Raw genomic sequence first — 23,423 nt, forward strand, 5'->3', positions numbered from 1 at the left:
TGTCTTACTACTTCTAGACATCCATACATACGCTGCTGCTCTCATTATAAACGCTCTGAGCTCCCAAATCCATTATTTACCCCCTACCCATAAAAAAAAAATGTAACTTAGATTCAATAAAACCTAACAATATACAAAATGCAAACAATATGAAATTCAAGAACATAAATGTTTTCTAAAGATAGAGAATAAATCATTAACAGACATGCATTTAGGCTTTTAAAATGCAATATAGAAAAAAGATCTCCAATTTATTTATTTATTTTTTAAGAAGAAAATAAAAAGAAATAAGAAAAAGAAGGTCAACAAAGGAGAGTAGAGTTAAACATCAGTTAACTTAGATAAAGAAAATGAAACAAGAAGTTCCAAGCAGAAGTAATGGAGCCTACTTTCCAGAACTTATGAATATACATGGATCGCCTGACATGGCCTGAAAATGTGTGTTTAGTGTCCTATCCGCCACCATAAGGTATTGGGGGACACACATGCATGGCAATTTCATGAGCCTCCTTCCCTTCAGAAAGTTGGCTTAAAAAAAAAAAAAAAAAAAAAGAGAGAGAAGACAAAGATCTGCTGGAGTCAAATCACTCAATGCCTATAGGAAAAGTTCACAAACATTATGGAATGTGCTATCAGTTTTTCCATTTGCAGGAACCTCCCATAACCTGGAAAGCTAGTTAGACCTTTTAGGAGAATGGGATCTACACCACAATGACGCAACTGTGCACACAGATGTTTAAATAACTTACACTGAGTTAAAGTCCTTTGATCACAGAGAAAGCCAAGTACAAATACAAATACTCCTAGGTTCCAAGGAAGATCAATGCCAACAACTTTCTTAATACTATAGGGTCTGAATTTCCAACATGAAACAATTTTCAGACATTTCCACCACACTAAATGCCTTCCCTATATTAAATAATCTCCAAAATTTATTACAGGTCTGTGGGAAAATCTTGCACAAACTGGCGAAGACTATATATCAGCTGTAAAATAACTGCCCAATCTAGTTTTGAATAGTTAACGTATAATTCACATTCACAATTCTGCCTGTGAGGAAACTATGTGACACAGTATCTGAGCATGTTATATGAACTGAAGACTAAGTCCTGGGTAGATGCAAATTTAGTACACATACCCTCCAATGACCTTTAGTACACATACCCTCCAATGACCTTTAATGGGTATCCAATGTGTAAATATGCATACAAATCCATTTGTGAGATTCCAATCTCAACCATAAAGTTTTGTAAATTATCCCAACATTCTTAGTCTCAAACTTTCCCAAGTGGTGTAGATTTTGAATCAATATCTGGTGGAACAACCAATTATTTCGAATGAGTCTTAACCTGTTTTATAAACAGATTCCCAAACCTTCAGTGTCCATACAACGATAGTTGCCCATTTCAGACAAAGTTTTTGGGGTATCCAGGGAATCATTCTTAGTGCAAGTTTTCCTAGAACCTTCTGTTCAATATCTGTTCAAGCTTTTTCATCAACTGGAGACTGCCATTCAACAAAAGCTTTTTAATTGAGATGCTTTAGAATAAAGAATTAAGTTAGGAATTCCCCATTCCTCCCTTGGCTTTTTTACAATACAGAACAGACTGGGTAATCCTTCTGATTTACTTTTTCCCCAAATGGAAAGAGAAAGTTTTATTCTGAATAGATAATAGAGAGAAGAGAGAAAACAGTTTGGCTAGGATATTATTTTTATGTTCCAACAAGAGATATTAAGACCTGATCAAATTAAAATATCACATTTTAAATTATGGATCAGCTTGAAATAATGTGTGTGTGTGTGTGTATATATATATATATATATATATATATATATATATATACATACATACACACACTTTTTTTTTTATTTATTGTTTCATTTGATGAGGAAATGAATACATTTTGAAATTTGTAAGTGTCTAGGTTTAGGATGGGGTAAAGAACTATCAATGGTGTCAGAAACATGGCATTTATATTAGCTTTTGGTATCAGTTCTATACATTTTGTCTAACCAATTCTATACATGCAAAGAAAAATTCCTTGGTGAAAAAATTCCCCTGGATGAGCAAACCCAGTGATTGGCAGGGAAATATTGGACAACTGACAAAATAATAAAAAAACAAGTATTTCAGTAGCTTTTAAAATTAAAAATAGAGTCTCCCCTTGGGTAATAGAGGAAGAAATTCTATCAAGACATATTCTGAATGAGGAACACCAGCTGGTCCAATGGGATATTGGAACTTAAGCCGTCTCCTCCCCCATCACTAGAGGACAAAGCAATTCCTGGGATCCTTTCCCATGGTGAATGAAATGCCACATACCTCAAAATTCTTCTGCCACTCTCTCTCCCGCTTTGATTTTTCTTGTGCCTCAATCTCTTCTTCCCTCTGTCTCTTCCTAAAATGGAAATGTGACAACATTCTCTGAGAATATTCTGTGTGGAGAGGAGGAACGTAACTCGGACGGTGCACTGGGGCACACAAAAGGCCTGTGAAACGATCTGTACCCAGGGCTAGCAAAATGCCTTTCCCTGGTCACTGATCATCCTTGGTGGCGAAGGATGCAGATGTAAGAAATTCACAGCTCCATAAACTGAGTCATGTAAAAAGCCTACTTAAAGCAATCTCACTGAAAAGGAGGGATGAATTTAACTGAAGTAATTTAAGACTGTGCTGTGCTGGGCCACCTCATAGACCAGTGGTTACTTTCCTGCTCAGATGCTCAGAACAGTTTTCTGAGTATTTATGAAGTATCAGATTAGTACAGAGAGGTGCCTCAGAGGCTACCAAAGCAAAAACTTGGATTTGGATCGGAGAAGTGGCATTGCTGACCAGTGGTTAGAGCAATGGACTGAGAACCAGGGAAGCCTCTCTATAGTAAGTGACCACTCTTAATGGAAAAACTGCAGTGATTTAGGAGTTATATTGTTCCTAGAGAAAAAAAAGATCCCTTTTACAAGATCAAAATAAAGATGATTTATATGAATTTAGTGCATACAAGTCCCTTCTTTAAAAATTGAGACGATCTTCACTATTGTTTCATCTAAATCTCTCTCAATGAATTTAACTGTGCTAGTATAGTGCTGCAAAAAAACAAAAACAGAAGGTCTTGAAAAAAAATGTTTAATACTATTATGTCTTAGCCGTTTTGTTTTGATAGCCTCCAAAATCATGCTTAGTTCCATTTCAGGTAGAGCTCCTAGGGCCATGCTTTAATACCTTTGAAGATAATTATGTGCTGCTCTGAGGCAGGCTGACTAGTCCCAAGCACCAGCACAGAGGAATCTTGTATGGCAATCATAGTATTTTCTTAGCAAATACAGTCAATTTCCAAGGTTTCAGTCTTCTCTATAATCAAATACAATACCAAAACAATTAGTGTCACTTGTGATCTCTTCCTCTCTGTGTAACATCAGCAACAGCTATGCATCATGGGAATCTGGGGCTCTAGCAGGCTGGTGTGCAATCTGTTAGTCTACATTTTTATTTTTGTCAAAGCATCCATTAGAAAAATTTCAAAAGTGAGAACCCTGAAAGAGATGGAATACCCTTGTAACTTTATGCTTTCCAGGTTGTGCTTCTTACCTTTCATGCATGTCTTTCGCTTCTCTCTCTTTCCTTTTGATCTCCAACTCTGCAAATAGCTTCATGGTCTGTTTATACACAGCCTGTTTGAACTGTAAGAGACATCACTATGCTATGGGCGATGATAACCAATGCCTGCTACACACAGGAAAGGAAACAGTTTCTCTTCCCCCCTCCTCTCCATCATGAGAGCCCAGGCACATTAACGGTTAGAAGGAAAATGCAGTGCTAACACCAAAGGCCTTTGCAGTAGCAAGCGTTTTCCCTAGCAGAGTTCAAGTGCTCACTATGATATGCCTTATCCAAGCTGGCCCCAACAGGTTAAGAGTTCCCCTGCACTGTAGATAAGCCATAGGGCTGAACCCCAGCAAATAGATGGCTGGCTGGCTGTGCACACATACAGAAAACACCACCCTCAACAGGTGACTTTTCTTTTGGATTTTTCACTACTTTAAAAAAAAAAAAAAAAAAGGTAGAAAGCAGCACCTTTTTTTTTTTTAACCGGCGATTCATATACATTTCACCACTTTGCAGCATCTAGTGTTGCTTGGAGTCCTTCTTGTGCTATTGAAGAAGTGCAGTAGAGTCTGCAAAATGCTTGCTTTTACTGTTGAAGGTCAGCAATGACCAGTTAGAATAAAACAAGTTTGGCATGGCCAGGTCCTCTTTTGCCCCAAGTTTTTTAGCCTCCCCTCAAAAGGCGATCATCTCCTCGTACCTCCCCACTCCCACCATCACTTGCAGTAAGGCCACAAGATGTTTTTATCACAAAATTCAGGCAAAACATGGAAGTGAAGGAAGGAGAAAATACATACCGGTACTTCCTTACAGCCAAAAGTATGTATCCCCAGAATTACATTTCTATACAGAAATATATTTTGGTAACCTTTACAAAAACAAAAAAAAACTTCTACTCTTGACAAGAATTCCTAGAATATTTATATTTGTTAACCTTTAATTGTTACGAAAAATATTAGGGATGTGCATTCATCAGATTCTTTTCAGCCGGTATGCGCATACCTCACCAACTTTCTAGTACACATGGGAAACAGAGTATGCGTATATTTTTAATAATGAGATACACACATACTATCCATTTTCCCATGTGTACTAGAAAACTGTTGAGATATTAGGGTACCCACCGAAAAAGATGCAACAAATGCCCAACCCTAGAAAATATATGCATCCTTTCGTGGATTGCAAACTGGCTAAAAGACAGGAAACAGAGAGTAGGATTAAATGGGCAATTTTCTCAGTGGAAGGGAGTGGACAGTGGAGTACTTCAGGGATCTGTATTGGGACCCTTACTGTTCAATATATTTATAAATGATCTGGAAAGAAATACGACGAGTGAGGTAATCAAATTTGCAGATGACACAAAATTGTTCAGAGTAGTTAAATCACAAGCAGATTGTGATAAATTGCAGGAAGACCTTGTGAGACTGGAAAATTGGGCATCCAAATGGCAGATGAAATTTAATGTGGATAAGTGCAAGGTGATGCATATAGGGAAAAATAACCCATGCTATAATTACACGATGTTGGGTTCCATATTAGGTGCTACAACCCAAGAAAGAGATCTAGGTGTCATAGTGGATAACACATTGAAATCGTCGGTTCAGTGTGCTGCGGCAGTCAAAAAAGCAAACAGAATGTTGGGAATTATTAGAAAAGGAATGATGAATAAAACGGAAAATGTCATAATGCCTCTGTATCGCTCCATGGTGAGACCGCACCTTGAATACTGTGTACAATTCTGGTCGCCGCATCTCAAAAAAGATATAATTGCGATGGAGAAGGTACAGAGAAGGGCTACCAAAATGATAAGGGGAATGGAACAACTCCCCTATGAGGAAAGACTAAAGAGGTTAGGACTTTTCAGCTTGGAGAAGAGACGACTGAGGGGGGATATGATAGAGGTGTTTAAAATCATGAGAGGTCTAGAACGGGTAGATGTGAATCGGTTATTTACTCTTTCGGATAGTAGAAAGACTAGGGGACACTCCATGAAGTTAGCATGGGGCACATTTAAAACTAATCGGAGAAAGTTCTTTTTTACTCAACGCACAATTAAACTCTGGAATCTGTTGCCAGAGAATGTGGTTCGTGCAGTTAGTATAGCTGTGTTTAAAAAAGGATTGGATAAGTTCTTGGAGGAGAAGTCCATTACCTGCTATTAAGTTCACTTAGAGAATAGCCACTGCCATTAGCAATGGTTACATGGAATAGACTTAGTTTTTGGGTACTTGCCAGGTTCTTATGGCCTGGATTGGCCACTGTCGGAAACAGGATGCTGGGCTTGATGGACCCTTGGTCTGACCCAGTATGGCATTTTCTTATGTTCTTTTCTTATGTTCTAAGAAAGCGATCAAAAATAGTATCTTTTCAGGGACCTTTCCATAGTACACTTTTTTTTTTGCTAACTTCTGTTTTTCTAAACCTATGTGGTCTTCGAAATTTTCTGAGAATAGCAGTACTTTGAAATTCTATCTGAAATGGTCTCCAAAATGATGCTGAATTATTTGAAGCTGTATTTTTAGGTCACTGTTTGAAAACGTAAGCCACTCTTCCGTAGGCCATGGGGAGGTCAGTCACACGTGAATCACATAATGCATCTCAGACAAGATCGGCCCCCATATTAACCAGTGTCAGAAATAACATCGAAGACAGTATAAATATGAACTAAATCGGCTTCCACTGCATGTAATTCAATCCAATGTACCATCCCGAGGATGGAGGCTTCCTGAAACGTAGGAAAATTCTGGAGGTGGAATACTTCATAAAGACTGAAAAACCAGCAACTTAAAAGGCAAAGGGCCGAATTTTTAAATCTACGAGCACGGGGTACATTTGTGCGCGCTACCTGGCGTGCACAAATGTATGCCCGATTTTATAATATGCGCGCATGTTATAAAATCCGGGGTTGGCACGCACAAAGGGGTGCACGCTAGTGCACGTTGCGCATGCTGAGCGCTAGGGGAGCCCCGATGGCTTTCCCCGTTCCCTTGTCCGTCCCCCCCCCCCCACCTTCCCCTCCCTAACCATCCCCCCAGCCCGAAAATAAATACAACCCTTACCTTTGTTGCAGAAGTTACACCTGCCAGAGGCAGGCGTAACATGCGCGTGCCAGCCAAGTGCTCAGCGGCCTAGCAGAGGCCTCTGGTCACGCCCACACCCGCCCCCTTTTTCAAGCCCCCGGGACATACGCGCGTTGCCAGGCCTATGCAAAATAGGCTCGGCGCGCGCAGGAGCGGGTTTTAAAAGGGTTGCGCGTGTAAACCCCTTTAAAATCCGCCCCAGAATGTTTACGTGCTGTGGGGAATTACTTGTGCTCAGAAATCCTGTGCAGGACAGGGAAGGCATGGCTTTCGCCTCTGGCACCTACTCAGAGACAACAGCTTGCAAAACTCACCATTTCCGAATCATCTTCGTCCAACTCTGTTGGCTTCCCTTCCTTTTTTAGTTGCTTCCTTTTCTCCTTCATCTGAAATTATGAACACATTTAAAGAACAACATTAATACACACTGCACATCTCAGCAGCTGTCCCTCAAGTTCACTTCCCCCTGTTATAGCATGTCATTTAATAAGCCATTACAGCACAATATTTTGCTATATGTGGGGTGATGGAATTTAGCCGATAGGACGACGTAAATGGAAATTTTTTTTTTTTTTTTTTAGCAGGAAGAGTGCAAGTGATTAAGTAAAGTTTGGTTGTCTAAGTATGGATGAGGGAAAGATTCTGCTGGTGCGTACAGAAGTAAAAAGGGAAGAGGAATGTAAAGTTTACTGATATTACTGTGGCTCTGGGTTTCATCTCAAAATCTGAGACCTGTTACATTTTATAAGGCACCTTCTAGTACAAGATAATCACCTGTATTCAATACAATTCATTTACACATCATACATATTTAAAACAAATTAAAAAATAATTTACATATAGACCAGGAGTACATATCACATTCATACATACCAAGACATTTATCAACCCACATACATATTTAAAAAAATATTCATTCCTAACATGTTTCTCTTGACACAGCTTCTTCAGGGGAAGGATGTTAACCAATAATTTTTATATAGTCTATACTTTTTAGTACAATCTATATAAGAAAAACTATATTCTTTATATTAATCACAAACTAAAACTTTCAATATATCATTTATCGATATATTTTGCCATTTTGTATATGTTTTATAATGCAGCATTCCAGTAACCACAGTGATTCTGGAAGTCACTGGATTCTTTACCAACTATGCTATCTTTTACTGGACCACCAGAAGAATAAGGACTAAAAAATATAACAAAATTACAACTAGAAATGAAAATAATGTTATTTATAGTTATTATGATCCTGAGATTTGGTATTCCAATATTCTGTTACAATATACAAAAGCAAGTTTACTTCCATTTTCACAAATGCAAGATAAAAGATCTTTATCCACTTATCTTCAGAAAGTTAGCACTGTAACCTCTAGAAATGTAAATTATTTCCCTGGAAGCACAGGACATCTAAAAATCCACTCAACCATTTATCTATCAAGTTTTATATACCGTCATTCAGTTTTGCCATCATAACGGTTTACAATTTTTGATGGGGTGGGAATGTTAGCGGGAAAGCAAATCAAATATGTTCAGACTCAATTTACAGGAGACAAATACAGAAATAAGTTAGTAAATACTTTATTTTAAAGGCTTTTTTATACCGGTATTCGTAGGTACATCATATTGGTTTACAGAGAACATAATGCATTATAGGGAACATGGTGTATAGCAACTTGGAAGGAGAGGAGAGGAGACGATTGAAAGAGCAAGGAGAAGATACATGGAGGAAGAAATGGTAACAAGGTGAAAATAATACAATATGTACAGTAAGAACAGGGATCGGGTACGATAATGCAGTGTTCGGGAGCGAGGGGAGGTGGAAACTTGAGTTGATTACGATGAGAGGGGAAGGAGACATTAAGGGGGGGTGAGAGGGCTGGGACCCGAGATGGGAGGGGGGGAGGGCACAGAGGAATGAATCTAAAGGGAAGGGAGGGGCAGGGGATAGGAAAAGGGAGGTGCAGGTGAGCTACAGAGACAAAGAACACTATTCAGGGTATGCTTGCTTAAATAGCCAGGTCTTTAGTTTTTTCTTGAATTTCTGGGTGCAAGATTCTAGGCGGAGGTCGGGAGGCATGGAGTTCCAGAGGGTAGGTCCTGCAATTGTAAGAGCTTGTTCTTTGGTGGTCTTAGGAGAGGGTGAGTGTAGGGTGCCTTTATAGGCTGTTCTGGTGGGTCAGTTGGAAGTGGAGGGAGGAGTCAAGCCAGTGTATATTAGGGTTGTGTAATATTTTGTGTATAATTGATAGGGTCTTAGAGGATTCGGAAGGATATAGGAAGCCAGTGGAGTTCTTTAAGGACGGGGGTAATATGGTCTGTTTTGCGGGTGTTGGTAAGGATTCTGGCTGAGGCATTTTGAAGCATTTGGAGTGGTTTGATGGTTGAGGTGGGGAGGCCTAGAAGAGCATTGCTATTTTGGAAAAAATGGTGGCCTGAAGGACTGTGCGGAAGTCATGGAAGTGGAGGGGTTTCCGTTTCTTGACTACATGGAGTTTGAAGAAGCATTCTTTTATGGTAGCGTTAATGAATTTTTTTTAAGTTAAGTTGGTTGTCAATGGTGATGCCAAGGTCTCGTACATTTTGCGGGAAGGAGATAGGGGCAGGGAGGGGGTTACAGTCGGGTGAGGGCATTATTTTGTGGTGTGCAGAAATGAGAGGAGCTCAGTTTTTGATGTGTTTAAGATGAGATGGAGATTTGTGAGGAGGATGTTTATAGTGGAGAGGCAGTTTTCCCAGGTTTTGAGGGCCTTGGATATGGATTCTTGTATGGGGATGAGGATTTGGACATCGTCCGCATAAATAAAGTGGGTGAGGCCAAGGTCAGAGAGGAGTTGGCAGAGGAGCAGGAGGTATATGTTGAAAAGGGTGGATGATAGAGATGAGCCTTGGGGAATGCCTTGTGTTAGTTGGATGGGTGTGGATTCGGCGTTTCCAATTTTGACTTTATAGTGTCTGTTTTCAAGATAGGATTTAAATCATAGCAGGGCTGTTCCAGTGATGCCAATTTCTGTGAGATGGTTTATTAGGATGTTGTGGCTTATGGTATCAAAGGCAGAGGAGGATGTTGAGCAGGACGAGAATGTATGATTGTCTGTGGTCTAGTCCTTTTACAAGGGTGTCTGAGGGAGATTAAGAGTTTCTGTATTGAAGAATTTACGAAAGCCGAATTGGGAAGGGATTAGGATATTGTGATTTTCTAAATGGTCTGAGAGTTGGGAATTGACAACCTTTTCCATAATTTTTGCAAAGAAGGGGAGGTTTGAAATAGGCCTATAGTTAGCTCGGTCAGAGGGGTCGAGGTTGGGTTTTTTTTAAGATAGGTTTAACTATGGCCTGTTTTAAGGAATCTGAACAGAGAAAGGTTACAGTACTGGTATGGTTAATGAACCATAAGCCAATATTCAATTTCTTCAATATTCCTCCAAAAAGGAATGTTATTCCATGGACTCAGGACTTTCTCAGCATCTACAGTAACAATTTCAATTGGATCTTCCTCTGTGGGATGAAACAGTTATGAGCAACATCAATCACCTTGGGCGTTGCTGTTAATTGATTTGCTAAGAGTGACACCAAAACTTTTATATCTAAGATGGCCCACGAAGGAACCTAACACCTCAGGAAGCATCTTCTAACTTCTCTTCTTCTGTCCCTTTCTTTCTTAAACGCAGGTTTGCACCTCTACCATCTGCTGGAGACAGAGAAATACTGAGGGAGTGCAGGTGGCACGCTCACTTATGTAGCAGGGCTTCAAAGTTTTTAGCTCTCTGCCTCCATCTGCTGGCAGGGATGCATAAACCCACTTGTCTGGACTGAACTGGGGTATGAAGAGGAACCACATTTAATATCAGCGGATAAGACACACCTTCTAGATTCTCTTTATTATCTCAGATCGTAAAAAAAAAAAAAAAAAAAAAAAAAATGATAATCACATTGAATCAGGTAAATTATGCCATTTAGATCCATAATTGTACATGTCTCCGAGATGATTTGCCAAAAAGTCCCTCTGGTCTGTGGGTTGTCCAATTAACCCCAGGCACTTTCCATTCTTGGCTGAACCAGTGGCTTCCTTAATCTCTTCAACAGTCAGCACATTTTCCAACAAGTTCTTTTTCACATCCAAAACCTCTCAAGAGATCCACTCAAAAAAAAAAAAAAAAAAAAAAGGCAATACTGGGGGTATCCACCGTGGAACCTGAGTAATGTAAACTTCCATAGAATTCTCTACATCTTTCATCAATAACCTTTGGCGATATTAAGATATCTCCCTAAAAGATACTGGTAATATATCTGTTTTTTTACTCTGCTCTTAATTGTGCAAGAAGTCTATCCATTTTATTTTCTTATTTAAAAGTAATTTCGCTGCATTTTTTGTATTAAGCATCTCACACATTGCATTTTTGTTGCTCTGTTTCTTTCAAAATAGTAGCATCGTTACTGATGAGCAGACATAAACAGAGGCTTTATAAACTAACTGATTTTTTGAAGCTTGAGCTTTCAAGGGCAAAAATCCATTAAGGCAGTTGCAAATCTCTTCATTTATAAAATGCCAAAAGCCTCTGTTTTTGCACGGCTACCCTTCTGAAAATGTTATTGATGAGAGATTTTTCTTCCAGTACCATGTATCCTTATATTCCCAAAGTCTCATGTTTCCTTTTGGATGACAGGTTTGTTCTCTCATGTGAGGCGAGTGACCCGAGATTCCCCTACTTAAAGCACAGCATAATTTTATTTATTTGTTTTTTCTATACCGTGTTCAATTTTACATATCACATCGGTTTACATTCAACATGAGTGGTGCAGGAAATCAGGCGTTTCCTTTGTCTAATACAATGAACATTTGTAACATGGAAATGGATAAAAAGGGGGAGGAACGTTAACAAAAGTCAAAGCGGATGAACGCCTATCTTACAATAGTCAGGCGCAGGAATTATATCTTACAATTAAAATCAATGCAGAGGAACTTCTATCTTACAGTGGTCAGGCTCAGAGATTATATCTTACAATAGACCCTCTATGATTGATGAGAGATTAACCAAATAATAAGGTATATGTAGTGTGTATGATGTCTGTTTACAGGGGGCTGGTTACTGACTGGGCTATAGGGGTATGGTCTGGTGTGGGATTTGGTCATGTTATTGTTGCGAAGGCTTTATGAAATAGCCAGGTTTTAAGTTTTTACTTGAAAGATCGAGTTGACGGATCTGTTCTAAGTTCGATGGGGAGCTTGCTCCACAAGTTGGGTCCGGCAAGTGATAGCGTTCGTTTGCTTGTTGATAACTTGTGTGTTTCTTTTGGTGACAGTGTTTGTAGGAGTCTGGTGTTTGATGATCAGAGGTTCCTTGGTGGAGTGTGGAGGTGAAGGGGTAGGGGTAGATTTAGCCAATTGGATTTGTCGTTTTGGAGAATTTTATGTTCAATGGTTAAAGCTTTGTATTGGACTCTTTGATGAATGGGGAGCCAGTGTAGATGTTTGAGTATAGGTATTATATGCTCCGATCTTCTGCTGTTGGTGAGAGCTCTGGCAGTGGCGTTTTGAAGGAGTTGGATGGGTTTGAGGGAGGATGCTGGGAGACCTAGTAGTAAGGTGTTGCAGTAATTGAGTTTAGAAAACAGAAGGGCTTGTAAGACTGTTTGAAAGTCTTGTGGGTAGAGAAGTGGTTTAAGTTTGCGTAGGATCTGGAGTTTGTGGAATCCGTCTCTTAAGATGTTGTTGATGTGTTTTTTGAAGTTTATTTGGCTATCTATGATGATGCCTAGGTTTTTTACTGAGGAGAGTAATTGGTTGTTTTGTTGGTGTGTGGTGGGGTCTGTGCTGGGAGGTGGTGTAGGTTTGTTGGATATGTAGAGGATTTCCGTTTTGCTATGATTGAGCGCGAGGGATAGTTGAGAGAGTAGGTGTTTTATTGTGGTTAGGTGGGAGTTCCATAAATTTAGGGTGTGATCAATCGAGTGTTTGATTGGAAGTAAGATTTGAACATCGTCAGCATATATATAGTATAGTAATCCTATTTTGTTTAGTAGTTTGCATAGTGGGGTCATGTGGATGTTGAACAGTGTGGAAGAAAGGGAAGAGCCTTGCGGAACACCGTGGGGAAGGGGTAGCTGCTTGGATTTGGTGTCGTTGACTTTGTAGGACCTGTAGGATAGGTATGAGTTGAACCAGCTGAGGGTTGTGCCGTGGAGGCCGATTTCTTTTAGCCTGTGTATTAGTGTTTTGTGATTGACGGTATCGAAGGTGGTGGAGATATCAAGGAGGATGAGTAAGTAGGAGTGATCACAGTCCAGTCCTCTGAGAATTGTGTCTGATAGTGGAAGTACGAGGGTTTCGGTGCTGAGGGATGCTCTGAAACAGTGTTGGGCTGGGAATAGTATATTGTGGGTGTCCAGATATTCGGAGAGTTGACAGTTTACTATTTTTTCAAGGATCTTGGCAATGAAGGGGAGATTCGAGATTGACCTGTAGTTGGCTGGGTCGGTTTCATCAAGTTGAGGTTTTTTTTTTGAGGATCAGCTTGATGATGGTGCATTTTAGGTCATCTGAGAAGGTGCCTTGGTCGAGGGATAGGTTGATTATGCTTGCTATTGGTTTGGCAATGTGGTTTGGTATTTGCTTAAGGAATTTGAAAGGAACTGGGTCGATGGGATGAGCAGCAGGATTGATGTTCTGAATGATTGACTCAATTTCAGTAGATGCGATGTTTTCGAAGTGTGTTCATTTGAAATTATTTGTGGTTGAGTCTGTTGTGACTTCATTGTCTGCGGTGGGGTTACTTGCGATTAGATTTAGATTATCTCTGTAGGTATGATATATAAAAAGGTCTCTGGTGATAGGCTTTTTTTTTTTTTTTTTTTTTTTTTTTTAACAACAAGCAGCTGATATTCTTGAATGTGTGTCTCTCCAGTAAGCAGTGACCTGCTTCAGAAGCTATTAAATAGTGCAGCAGATTACCCACAAGAAGATTTGTTCTTGATTGGCGATGCCGTGCAGCTCTGGAGAATGTGTGGAACAGACTTAGCATGGTGATTAGCAGAAAATGATACTTATGAATGCAGTGTTCTCTTTAGGATATAGGGAGGTGTGGAGAAAGAAAAATCCAGACACCAGAATTTGCTTTTGTTTCTCAACCTCTCATGATTTCTTTCTAGGTTAGATATATGTTTTACTTTGATAGTTTGAATGTTTCTCTTTTGGATAAGGCATGTAATCTCTTTGCAGTTAGTTGTAAAAGCAATGCTATCACTTGACCCGCACATACTTCTCTCATAAAGATAGCTCTCTCCTTAGTCAGATGGATCTCCAGTAAAAATCTGTCTATTTTGCCTCTTTAGAGATTGAAAACTAATGATCTCTTTATTAGAGTCCTCTTAACATTCCACCAGTGATACTCAACCTGGTTCTTGGGGGATCGCCTGGCTAACAGGGATAGGAGGTGATGTCCTTTTGTGGATTACAAACTGGTTAAAAGACAGGAAACAGAGAGTAGGATTAAATGGTCAATTTTCTCAGTGGAAAAGGGTAAACAGTGGAGTGCCTCAGGGATCTGTACTTGGACCGGTGCTTTTATATATGATATATAAATGGAAAGGATTACGACAAGTGAGGTTATCAAATTTGCGGACGATACAAAATTATTCAGAGTAGTTAAATCGCAAGAGGATTGTGATACGTTACAGGAGGACCTTGCAAGACTAGAAGATTGGGCATCCAAATGGCAGATGATATTTAATGTGGCAAGTGCAAGGTGTTGCATATAGGGAAAAATAACCCTTGCTGTAGTTACACGATGTTAGGTTCCATATTAGGAGCTACCACCCAGTAAAAAAGATCTAGACATCATAGTGGATAATACTTTAATATCGTCGGCTCAGGGTGCTGCAGCAGTCAAAAAAGCAAACAGAATGTTAGGAATTATTAGGAAGGGAATGGTTAATAAAATGGAAAATGTCATAATGCCTCTATAATCGGTCCATGGTGAGACCTCACCTTGAATACCGTGTACAATTCTGGTTGCCGCATCTCAAAAAAGATATAGTTGCGATGGAGAAGGTACCGAGAAGGGCAACCAAAATGATAAAGAGGATGGAACAGCTCCCCTATGAGGAAAGGCTGAAGAGGTTGGGGCTGTTCAGCTTGGAGAAGACAGCTGAGGGGGGATATGATAGAGGTCTTTAAGATCATGAGAGGTCTGGAACGAGTAGATGTGACTCTTATTTACACTTTCAAATAATAGAAGGACTAGGGGGCATTCCATGAAGTTTGCAAGTAGCACATTTAAGACTAATTGGAGAAAGTTCTTTTTCACTCAACGCACAATAAAACTCTGGAATCTGTTGCCAGAGGATGTGGTTAGTGCAGTTGGGTTCAAAAAAGGTTTGGATAAGTTCCTGGAGGAGAAGTCCATTAACGGTTATTAATCAAATTTACTTAGGGAATAGCCACTGCTATTAATTGCATCAGTAGCATGGGATCTTCTTAGTGTTTGGGTACTTGCCAAGTACTTGTAGCCTGGATTGGCCACTGTTGGAAACAGGATGCTGGGTTTGATGGACCCTTGGTCTGATCCAGCATGGCAATTTCTTATGTTCTTGTCTGTAATGAATGGGTGAAATGTATCTGCATACATGGCTCATGCATATTCTTGAAAATCAGACTGGCCAAGCAGTCCCTAAGGACTGGGTTGAGAAAAGAATACTCATGTTTTCTGTTCGTTTCTGATAACATCTTTGCTGTTTCACTTTCTTTCTTTTAGGACAGTGCTTCTCAACCTGGTCCTTGGAGCACACCTAGCCAGTCAAGTTTTCAGGACATCCACAATGAATATGCACAAGATTAATTGTATGCAAATCTAAGGAGTGAATGCAAATCTACCTCATGAGGAGTCATTGTGGAAAAGCTGAAAACTTGATTGGTTAGGTCTGCCCGAGAACTGGGTTGACAATGGAGAAATTACTTACCTGATAATTTTGTTTGCCTCAGTGTAGACAGATGGACTCGGCACTCTTCATCTCCCATCTGCTAGCAGAGGAACACATAACCTACCAGTCCTGAGTCCATCTGGCTACACGCTAGGAAATCATTGCCTTAGGATACATATAAGCTATGTCACAGCACTAACGCCAACTTCAACAGCACGAACCACTGTCCTTGGCATACCCTGCCATCTCCTAACCGCAGAGCTTTCCAGAACCCCAAACATTATACTAGATACATGTGGTTCTTCTAATTCCCTAGGATTAACCTCCTTACTCCAGGGGCAGAGCATCTTTCCATTAAAAAAAAAAAAAAAATCAACCATTTCCTTATACCATTCTCAAACTGAGGCATTTGTTTCATCTCTGGCCATTCCCTCCATGCTGGGCTTGTTCTCTGCTTCTCCTGCTTATTATGGAAAAGATGGTGCCAGCACAAACATTTCAGCTTTGCCAGAATTATCAGTTTTTCATTTAAAATTTCTGACTGTACAGCTTTCTTGCCCAGTAAATTTGCGCCCCCTCCACCCCATGCAGATTTTTTTTTTTAGTGAGGGAGAAGGGGTTTGCTGGCTCCTCCCACTCAGGCTGCCATCACATGATCCCAGAACAACTTATTTGATGACAGACTGCATCAGTTTCTGGCAATGGGGGCTGGGGATCAGGCATCATATAGAATTCCTCTGAATCCTATTTCTCAACAGGATTTTTCTTTTATTAACTTGGCAGGCAAAGCCCAAAGAGGAGTCACACCATAATGATCTGCTGCATTTCCCCTGCAATCTATCAGCACTAATAACCTTCAGGCAGCAGGTTTGAGAAAACACAGCATAATGCTTGCATATAAACATGTACATCACCTCATGTCTTCTGGTTACAGTTTGGTATGATTTTACTGTTTCAAAGCCACAAAAAAAAAAAATTGCAAACCACAACTAGAAAAGATGCGTGTGGGTTTTTTTTTTTTTTTTAAACTGTTACCAGTGAAACCTGGATCCATAGTTACTTTTGAAAGCTGAATCAGATGGGACCCAGACTGACCCTTTCTTTTTCTCTGTGTTGGCATAACTGATTATAATAAAGAGTTTGAAGAATAAAAAAAACCCAAAAAACAAACAGGTTCTGTACATCAAATTTAAGAACATAAGAACATAAGAAATTGCCATGCTGGGACAGACCAAGGGTCCATCAAGCCCAGCATCCTGTTTCCAACAGACCAGGCCACAAGAACCTGGCAATTACCCAAACACTAAGAAGAACCCATGCTACTGATGCAATTAATAGCAGTTGCTATTCCCTAAGTATAATTGATTAATAGCCATTAATGGACTTCTCCTCCAAGAACTTATCCAAACCTTTTTTGAACCCAGCTACACTAACTGCACTAACTACCTTCTCTGGCAACAAATTCCAGAGCTTTATTGTGCGTTGAGTGAAAAAGAATTTTCTCCGATTAGTCTTAAATGTGTTACTTGCTAACTTCATGGAATGCCCCCTAGTCCTTCTATTATTCGAAAGTGTAAATAACCGAGTCACATCTACTCGTTCAAGACCTCTCATGATCTTAAAGACCTCTATCATATCCCCCCTCAGCCGTCTCTTCTCCAAGCTGAACAGCCCTAACCTCTTCAGCCTTTCCTCATAGGGGAGCTGTTCTATCCCCTTTATCATTTTGGTTGCCCTTCTCTGTACCTTCTCCATCGCAACTATATCTTTTTTGAGATGCGGCGACCAGAATTGTACACAGTATTCAAGGTGCGGTCTCACCATGGAGCGATACAGAGGCATTATGACATTTTCCGTTCTAGTAACCATTCCCTTCCTAATAATTCCTAACATTCTATTTGCTTTTTTGACTGCTGCAGCACACTGAGCCGACGATTTTAAAGTATTATCCACTATGGTGCCTAGATCTTTTTCCTGGGTGGTAGCTCCTAATATGGAACCTAACATCATGTAACTACAGCAACATCTTCAAAATCTTATCAGGGAGCCAAGTCATTCCAACAGCAGGATATACTACCCACCACTGCCCACCTACCATGCAAACCTCAGACTATGAACCATGGAAAAAACAGTTGTGCACCATGGCCATTCAGACCCTTCTTCACTAGATACAGGAAATCCTGTGCAAATAGCTGATGAATGACTGCAGGCAACAGCCATGCATAGGTCAAGTTGTATTGCTGCATTCCAGATGATAAATACTGTTATTTGGTGGAGGACTGATTGTACACATTGCAGTCATTCATCAGCCATTTGCACAGGATTTCCCTTATCTAGTGAAGTAGGGTCTGAGGGGTCATGGTGCACAATCCTCTACAAAAAAAAAAAAAGAAGAAAATCATGCTTTTCTGAGGTTCCTCCTGCTTAATATCACTACACTAAGTAGGAGGAACCACAAAAAGCAGCATCAGGGACAAAAAAAAAGTCTTGATGGTGATCAAATTAGGAGAACGGACTCAATTTACGAGTCCAAACAGTGCACAGTCACCTCTCCTGGGCACCCGATGACAAGGATGTGCTAGGGACATATAACTTACATATTGAATCATGTGCCCAGGAAAGATGGATGGGCATGCATTAGAAAAACAGGCACTCAATACGAGCACCTGATGCAGAGAAAGCCCAGAAGATACTTACAGTGTGCTCCACATATTCTCTCCCAGCCTGGATCACATCCAAAATCCTTTTCTTCTGCTCAGAGTCCAACAGTAGCTTGTATGCTTTGTCCACAGCTAAACAAAACACAATCTGCAGGTCACCACCTCAAACACACTTTCAAAAGCATCCACGCTCTGTCGACAGCCAAGGTAACACTCTGCTTTTTGGGAGGGACAATTTTCAAAAGTGATTTACCAGGCTGAAAAGGGGCCTTCTGACACTGCCCATCTTTAACACAGCTAAAAAGCAGGGGGAGGCATTCTTGGGGGGAGAGTTTAGAGGCGGGATTAGGAAAGAGCACATGTGTTGCATTTTGAAATGGACACGATCTTTCCCAGTTAAATTTAGCCTGCGCAGAAAGTGCAAAGCCTGTGAGCCAGTTGTACCCATGGGCAATTTTCAAAGAGGAAAGCAAGCGCTGACTTTGCCTTTGAAAATCCATACAAAGGTAGAAAGTTCCCATGGACTTTGCACCCGAGTGGATTGTTTTGGAAATTGCCCTCACAATGGGGCCGATGCAATGTAGTGCGTTCAGCATGGCACACAGGTTAAACCGCAGTTTTCGATGCGCTAGAATAACTCCTGATGCAATCATGGGATTAGCGCGTCCAAAACGCATGTTCAAACCAGCGCGCAGCCAATAGTGCTCATCGCATATAATGCCACGTAGATGAGGCTATTAGCAATTACCCTCTAGGCACACATTTTTACTCCCAAAAATTAACACCAGCCCCAGAGCTGGCATTAAGTCCTGAGGTGTCCAAAGCCTCCACAAAAAAAAGAAGAGACTGGTTTTCTGTGGTTCCTCCTACTTATTATCACCACGATACTAAGTAGGAGGAGCCACAAAAAGCTGCATCAGGGGAAAAAAAAAAAGAAAGTCTAGACTGTGGTCAGTTTAGGAAAACTGATACTCAATTTATGAGCATCCGTTCTGCTAAACAGCACACAGCCACCTCTCCTGGGCACCAGATGACAAGGATGCGCTAGGGATGTATAACTGACCCCCTAGCGCATCCTTTTCAGCACGGCACCTCATTATTGAATCCCGTGCCCAGGAAAGATGGACGGAAGTGCATTAGGAAAACAGGAACGCAATACAAGTGCCCGTATTGAATCGGCCCCAATGAATTTCTTCTCCATTTGTTTTGTTAACTTTAGTCATCTGAATTCTTAGAATAAACGGCAGGATAACCCATGATCATTGGTCTGGTCTTTTAATGTCTGGTAAAATGCTCCAATGAAGGGCTTTTAAGTAACTGAACAATTCTTTTTTTTGGTTAGAAATAAAACATGGACTTATTTATATTAAGTTGTTTGGTACATAATTATGTGTTTTAATGCTGAGATTCAAAGCTCAGCAGCACAAATTTATACATTATCAACATATACCTCTGAACAAGTTTTGATATGTTAGAATGGCTGCAATAAGAATTGATTTTTGGCTTAAGTTCCAGTGTTGTGTGGGTTGCCATACCCCCCCCCCCCCCCCCATCCCCCTTTATCAGGGAGTTCTACCAGGCTGATGTAACCATATGAACTATTTTGAGAACTGCCACAATCAACAAAATATGTGCAGGGTCACTTGCCCTCCTACTGAAACCCTAAAGCATTTCCTCAGGAACAACCCCGTATCTGACCAGCACCAAGTAAAAGTCCTGCAGTTCAGGTACCTATGCTGGCACCAAAATCATACAGCTAGCTGTAAATTGCTTAGGAAGTTTTATTTTCACCGATATTCATTTGTTAGACTAAGCTTCCCTATGCACATGGCCCTATCAGAACAAGCAGCAGTGGTGCCAGCTTCTCATAGTGGGTAAAGATGCACAGTGACAGTGCATGTTTCACATAAATGGCCATGGTCTATAAAGCAAAAAAAAAAAAAAAAGAGAAAACTATGTACTAATGTGTGTTAAACGTAAGGTGGAAGCAAGGGAAAAAGACGAATCTTCTCGCTGCCTACAGACCTTTTCAAGCAATATGGAGAACAAATTTGAGCATTTATCCTCAAGAGCAGGGGTGGGCACTTCTGGTCCTCGAGGGCCACAAACCAGTCTGGTTTTCAGGATATCGCTAATGAATATACATGAGAGATTTGCATGCACTCTGCCTCAGTTGTATGCAAATCTATGTCATGCATATTCATTAGGATATCCTAAAACCTCGACAGGTTTGTGGCCCTCGAGGACTGGAATTGCCCACCCCTGCTCAAGAGAGATATGTAGGTGCTTGGAAAAGGGCAAACAAACAAATGGGTCATTAAGTTAATAAAAGGGATTGACATACTAAAAAATGCTGAAAAACTGTCTAGGCTGGGGTTATGTTCTTTTAGGAAAGAGAAGACATGCAAACAATAAATGTAACTACCCTGCACAAATTAGATATATTTGAATTGAAATTTGTCAAGAGCTTTTCTTTTAACTCCAGTATAAAAAAAAACAAGGGTGCAACATTTCAAACTAAGATATCACCATCCTTTGGAAGGTATTTTCCAAGAGTGGCTCAGGGAACATTTTATGTAAACAAAGAGAAGGGCAGACTGAGTTTCCTCGATCCAAGTATTTAATGTGTAATCATATGGCAACTCCACTGTTCTTATTTCAAATATTATTTCAATACAAAGTGTATTGTATTGTATTGAAATATTTGAAATAAGAACAGTGGAGTTGCCATATGATTACACATTAAATACTTGGATCGATGAAACTCAGTCTGCCCTTCTCTTTGTTTACATTAATTGTTTAAAAGTGCAGCATCAGCTCATTTTGTGGTCAGGGAACATTTTGCCAATAGAGCATCATGCCTACAGAATTAAACTGGACGACTGGCATTATTGCTTCATATTAGTGCTTATTCAACCATTTTCTATAATATTCAACTTCAGAGCAAAACTGGATAACGACGGTGCGATCACCATTAGAGAATAGCGAAAAGAGCTAACCCAAGGATGGATGTCTATATTGAGTGGGGGAACAGGGTGGTCTGGAAGGAATTTGCTTTTACATTGCTACATTTGTTATAGGCAAGGGCACAGTATTTTCTGCATTTTCTCCGAATCACCGTGCAGAGCTAGCCAGAAAAGCAATCAAGCACAGAAAACATGATGGGGCTCTGATCTTCTTTCAACCTAACAATATAAAAATATGGCCACAGCAGAAGAGCAGATAAAAGTGGAAGAAAAGCTCATTCTTTTTTCATTATTCACTGTCATTTTCACCAGAAGGGAAAAGATGAAATGTTTAGGGCTATATGGCAAATTGTTTTCCGCTGAAACAGCCAAATTTTAGCCACTGCTACGTCATTGTGCTTACAGATGAGCAACAAGCTTTTCACTGGGTCACCAAATCCGGTAGTCTTACCTTCAAAAGCCTTCTGTGCTCGGTCTGCATCATCTTGATTTTTGTCAGGGTGGACTAATATAGATAGCTAAAACCAAAAAAATGAAAGCTTAAGGCATAATTAGTCACAATGGCTTATGCAGAATAAAAAAAAGCTACCATTTGTACAAGAAGCTCTAATGATCAAAGTGGCTTCATTCAGGAAATGATCACAAATGGGGAAAAAAGGTGATTGAAATTTAGTGTTATACATTCCCTTCACTGGTGTTTCTGTTTACTTGCATTTGGTCATGATACAGAATAATGTCATCGCTATAGTCAAGTAACCCAGAAAGTACAAAGAGACGTGGAGGGCAATTTTGAAAGCCTATTTCCACAAGTAAAACACTTTCACCTGCATAAGATTGGCTTTTTGAAAATTGGCTATCTTTAATGAGGGTAACACGTGCATAGTTTTACCCGCATTGACAGAAAAGCGTTCCAAATGGCATGTTTAGGTCAGGAGATAAAACCAATTTGCATTGTGTGTTATTTTCCCTTTCTTGCACAAATACTATGGCTAAACCCTGTGAGGAGAAAGTACTTGCATCAATGGAGCAGTTTGATTATTGCTTCTAAGTGACCAGCTCAAAGTCATAGTCAGCAGCAGAGCTAGGTCTAGAAGGGAGATAAAATATCTTGCCCATGAACACACAGGAAGTATTAGATCATGCAAAATCTATTGCTAATTTTCAGCTGTAACCACTCAATCTTTCCTCTGCATGGAAATCACAAAGAAAATATTTCAAAGGCTGAGAAAGATGAAAGAAAGAAGAGAGTCGAGACTTGTACCAGGGTCATATTTCTGCTATTCTTACAGTAGGTGGCTGTAGTCTCCACCTCCATCCTACTGCCAACAACCCCTGCCATGCCTTCTTAAATTATCTCCATCCCAGCTCCCATGGCTAAACCAATAACCAGTATACCTGTCTGAATCTCTTCTTGATCTCTTCATCAGTAGCTTCAGGATCCAGCTGGAGTACCTGCAAAATTAGAGAAAAAGAAAAATATATTTCACAAAATGTTAAATCATTTTTATTTTACATACATAGAACAGAACAATTCAACATGCATACAATTTTTAACTGAGAAGAAGAAAAACATCAAACTTAAGACATTTATTGGGATTTGAGCCATTTGTCATATGGAATCCCACTGTAAATCAAAATCAGAGAGAAGTGAAATGACAAAAGATTATATTAAAGTCCGGTAATGCATTCCCACCCCATAATTTGTTAGCAAGAAAAAGCATAAGAGCTTGTATAATGTATACCAACAATAGCTGCCAGAAAGTGCTAGCCAGCCACTTTCTTCTACTAATAAAACCTCTTAGCAACAGCTTACAAAAAATCCCCCACAAAACCCACCTACAAAAGGAACTCATAAATCCAAGAGAATAATCTCACCAGAAAAAGGAGCCCAAACAGCCCAAAACTTGCCTGATCAGTCTTTGAATTCCCAAGTCATTTTCTCCAAACCTCTTCTAGCCTACACTTTTTGCATCCACTCCAATTTAGGAGGGGGAACATCTCCTCCAGCACCTAGCATAAGGAGATGGGGAGGACAATTATGAAAGCCTGTTTCCACAGGTAAAATGCTTTTTACCTGCATAAAATCTCAGATCTTGAATCAAGCTACCAATATTCTAGTAAGTTATCCACTGAGAATCTTCTCCTAACAGAAATCAAAAAATGGTAAATGGAATTTCCAAACTTGGAATC

At 40.0% G+C, this 23,423-nt stretch overlaps 1 protein-coding gene across 1 annotated transcript in view; it reads right to left on the minus strand.

The window, feature by feature from the left end:
• The window catches only part of DNAJC8 (DnaJ heat shock protein family (Hsp40) member C8), a 35,397-nt gene that overhangs the window by 5,404 nt on the left and 6,570 nt on the right, over nt 1-23,423 (minus strand). Inside the window, exons 3-8 of the mRNA XM_029571371.1 lie at nt 22,629-22,685; nt 21,685-21,751; nt 18,305-18,399; nt 7,000-7,071; nt 3,588-3,679; nt 2,325-2,400 (exon numbers count right to left, since the gene is read on the minus strand). Coding sequence (XP_029427231.1) covers nt 2,325-2,400; nt 3,588-3,679; nt 7,000-7,071; nt 18,305-18,399; nt 21,685-21,751; nt 22,629-22,685 — 459 coding nt within the window. The remainder of the gene's footprint in view (nt 1-2,324; nt 2,401-3,587; nt 3,680-6,999; nt 7,072-18,304; nt 18,400-21,684; nt 21,752-22,628; nt 22,686-23,423) is intronic.

The sequence above is a fragment of the Rhinatrema bivittatum genome, chromosome 11 (genome assembly GCF_901001135.1).
Source record: "Rhinatrema bivittatum chromosome 11, aRhiBiv1.1, whole genome shotgun sequence".
In the NCBI taxonomy this organism is placed as follows: Eukaryota; Metazoa; Chordata; class Amphibia; order Gymnophiona; family Rhinatrematidae; genus Rhinatrema; species Rhinatrema bivittatum.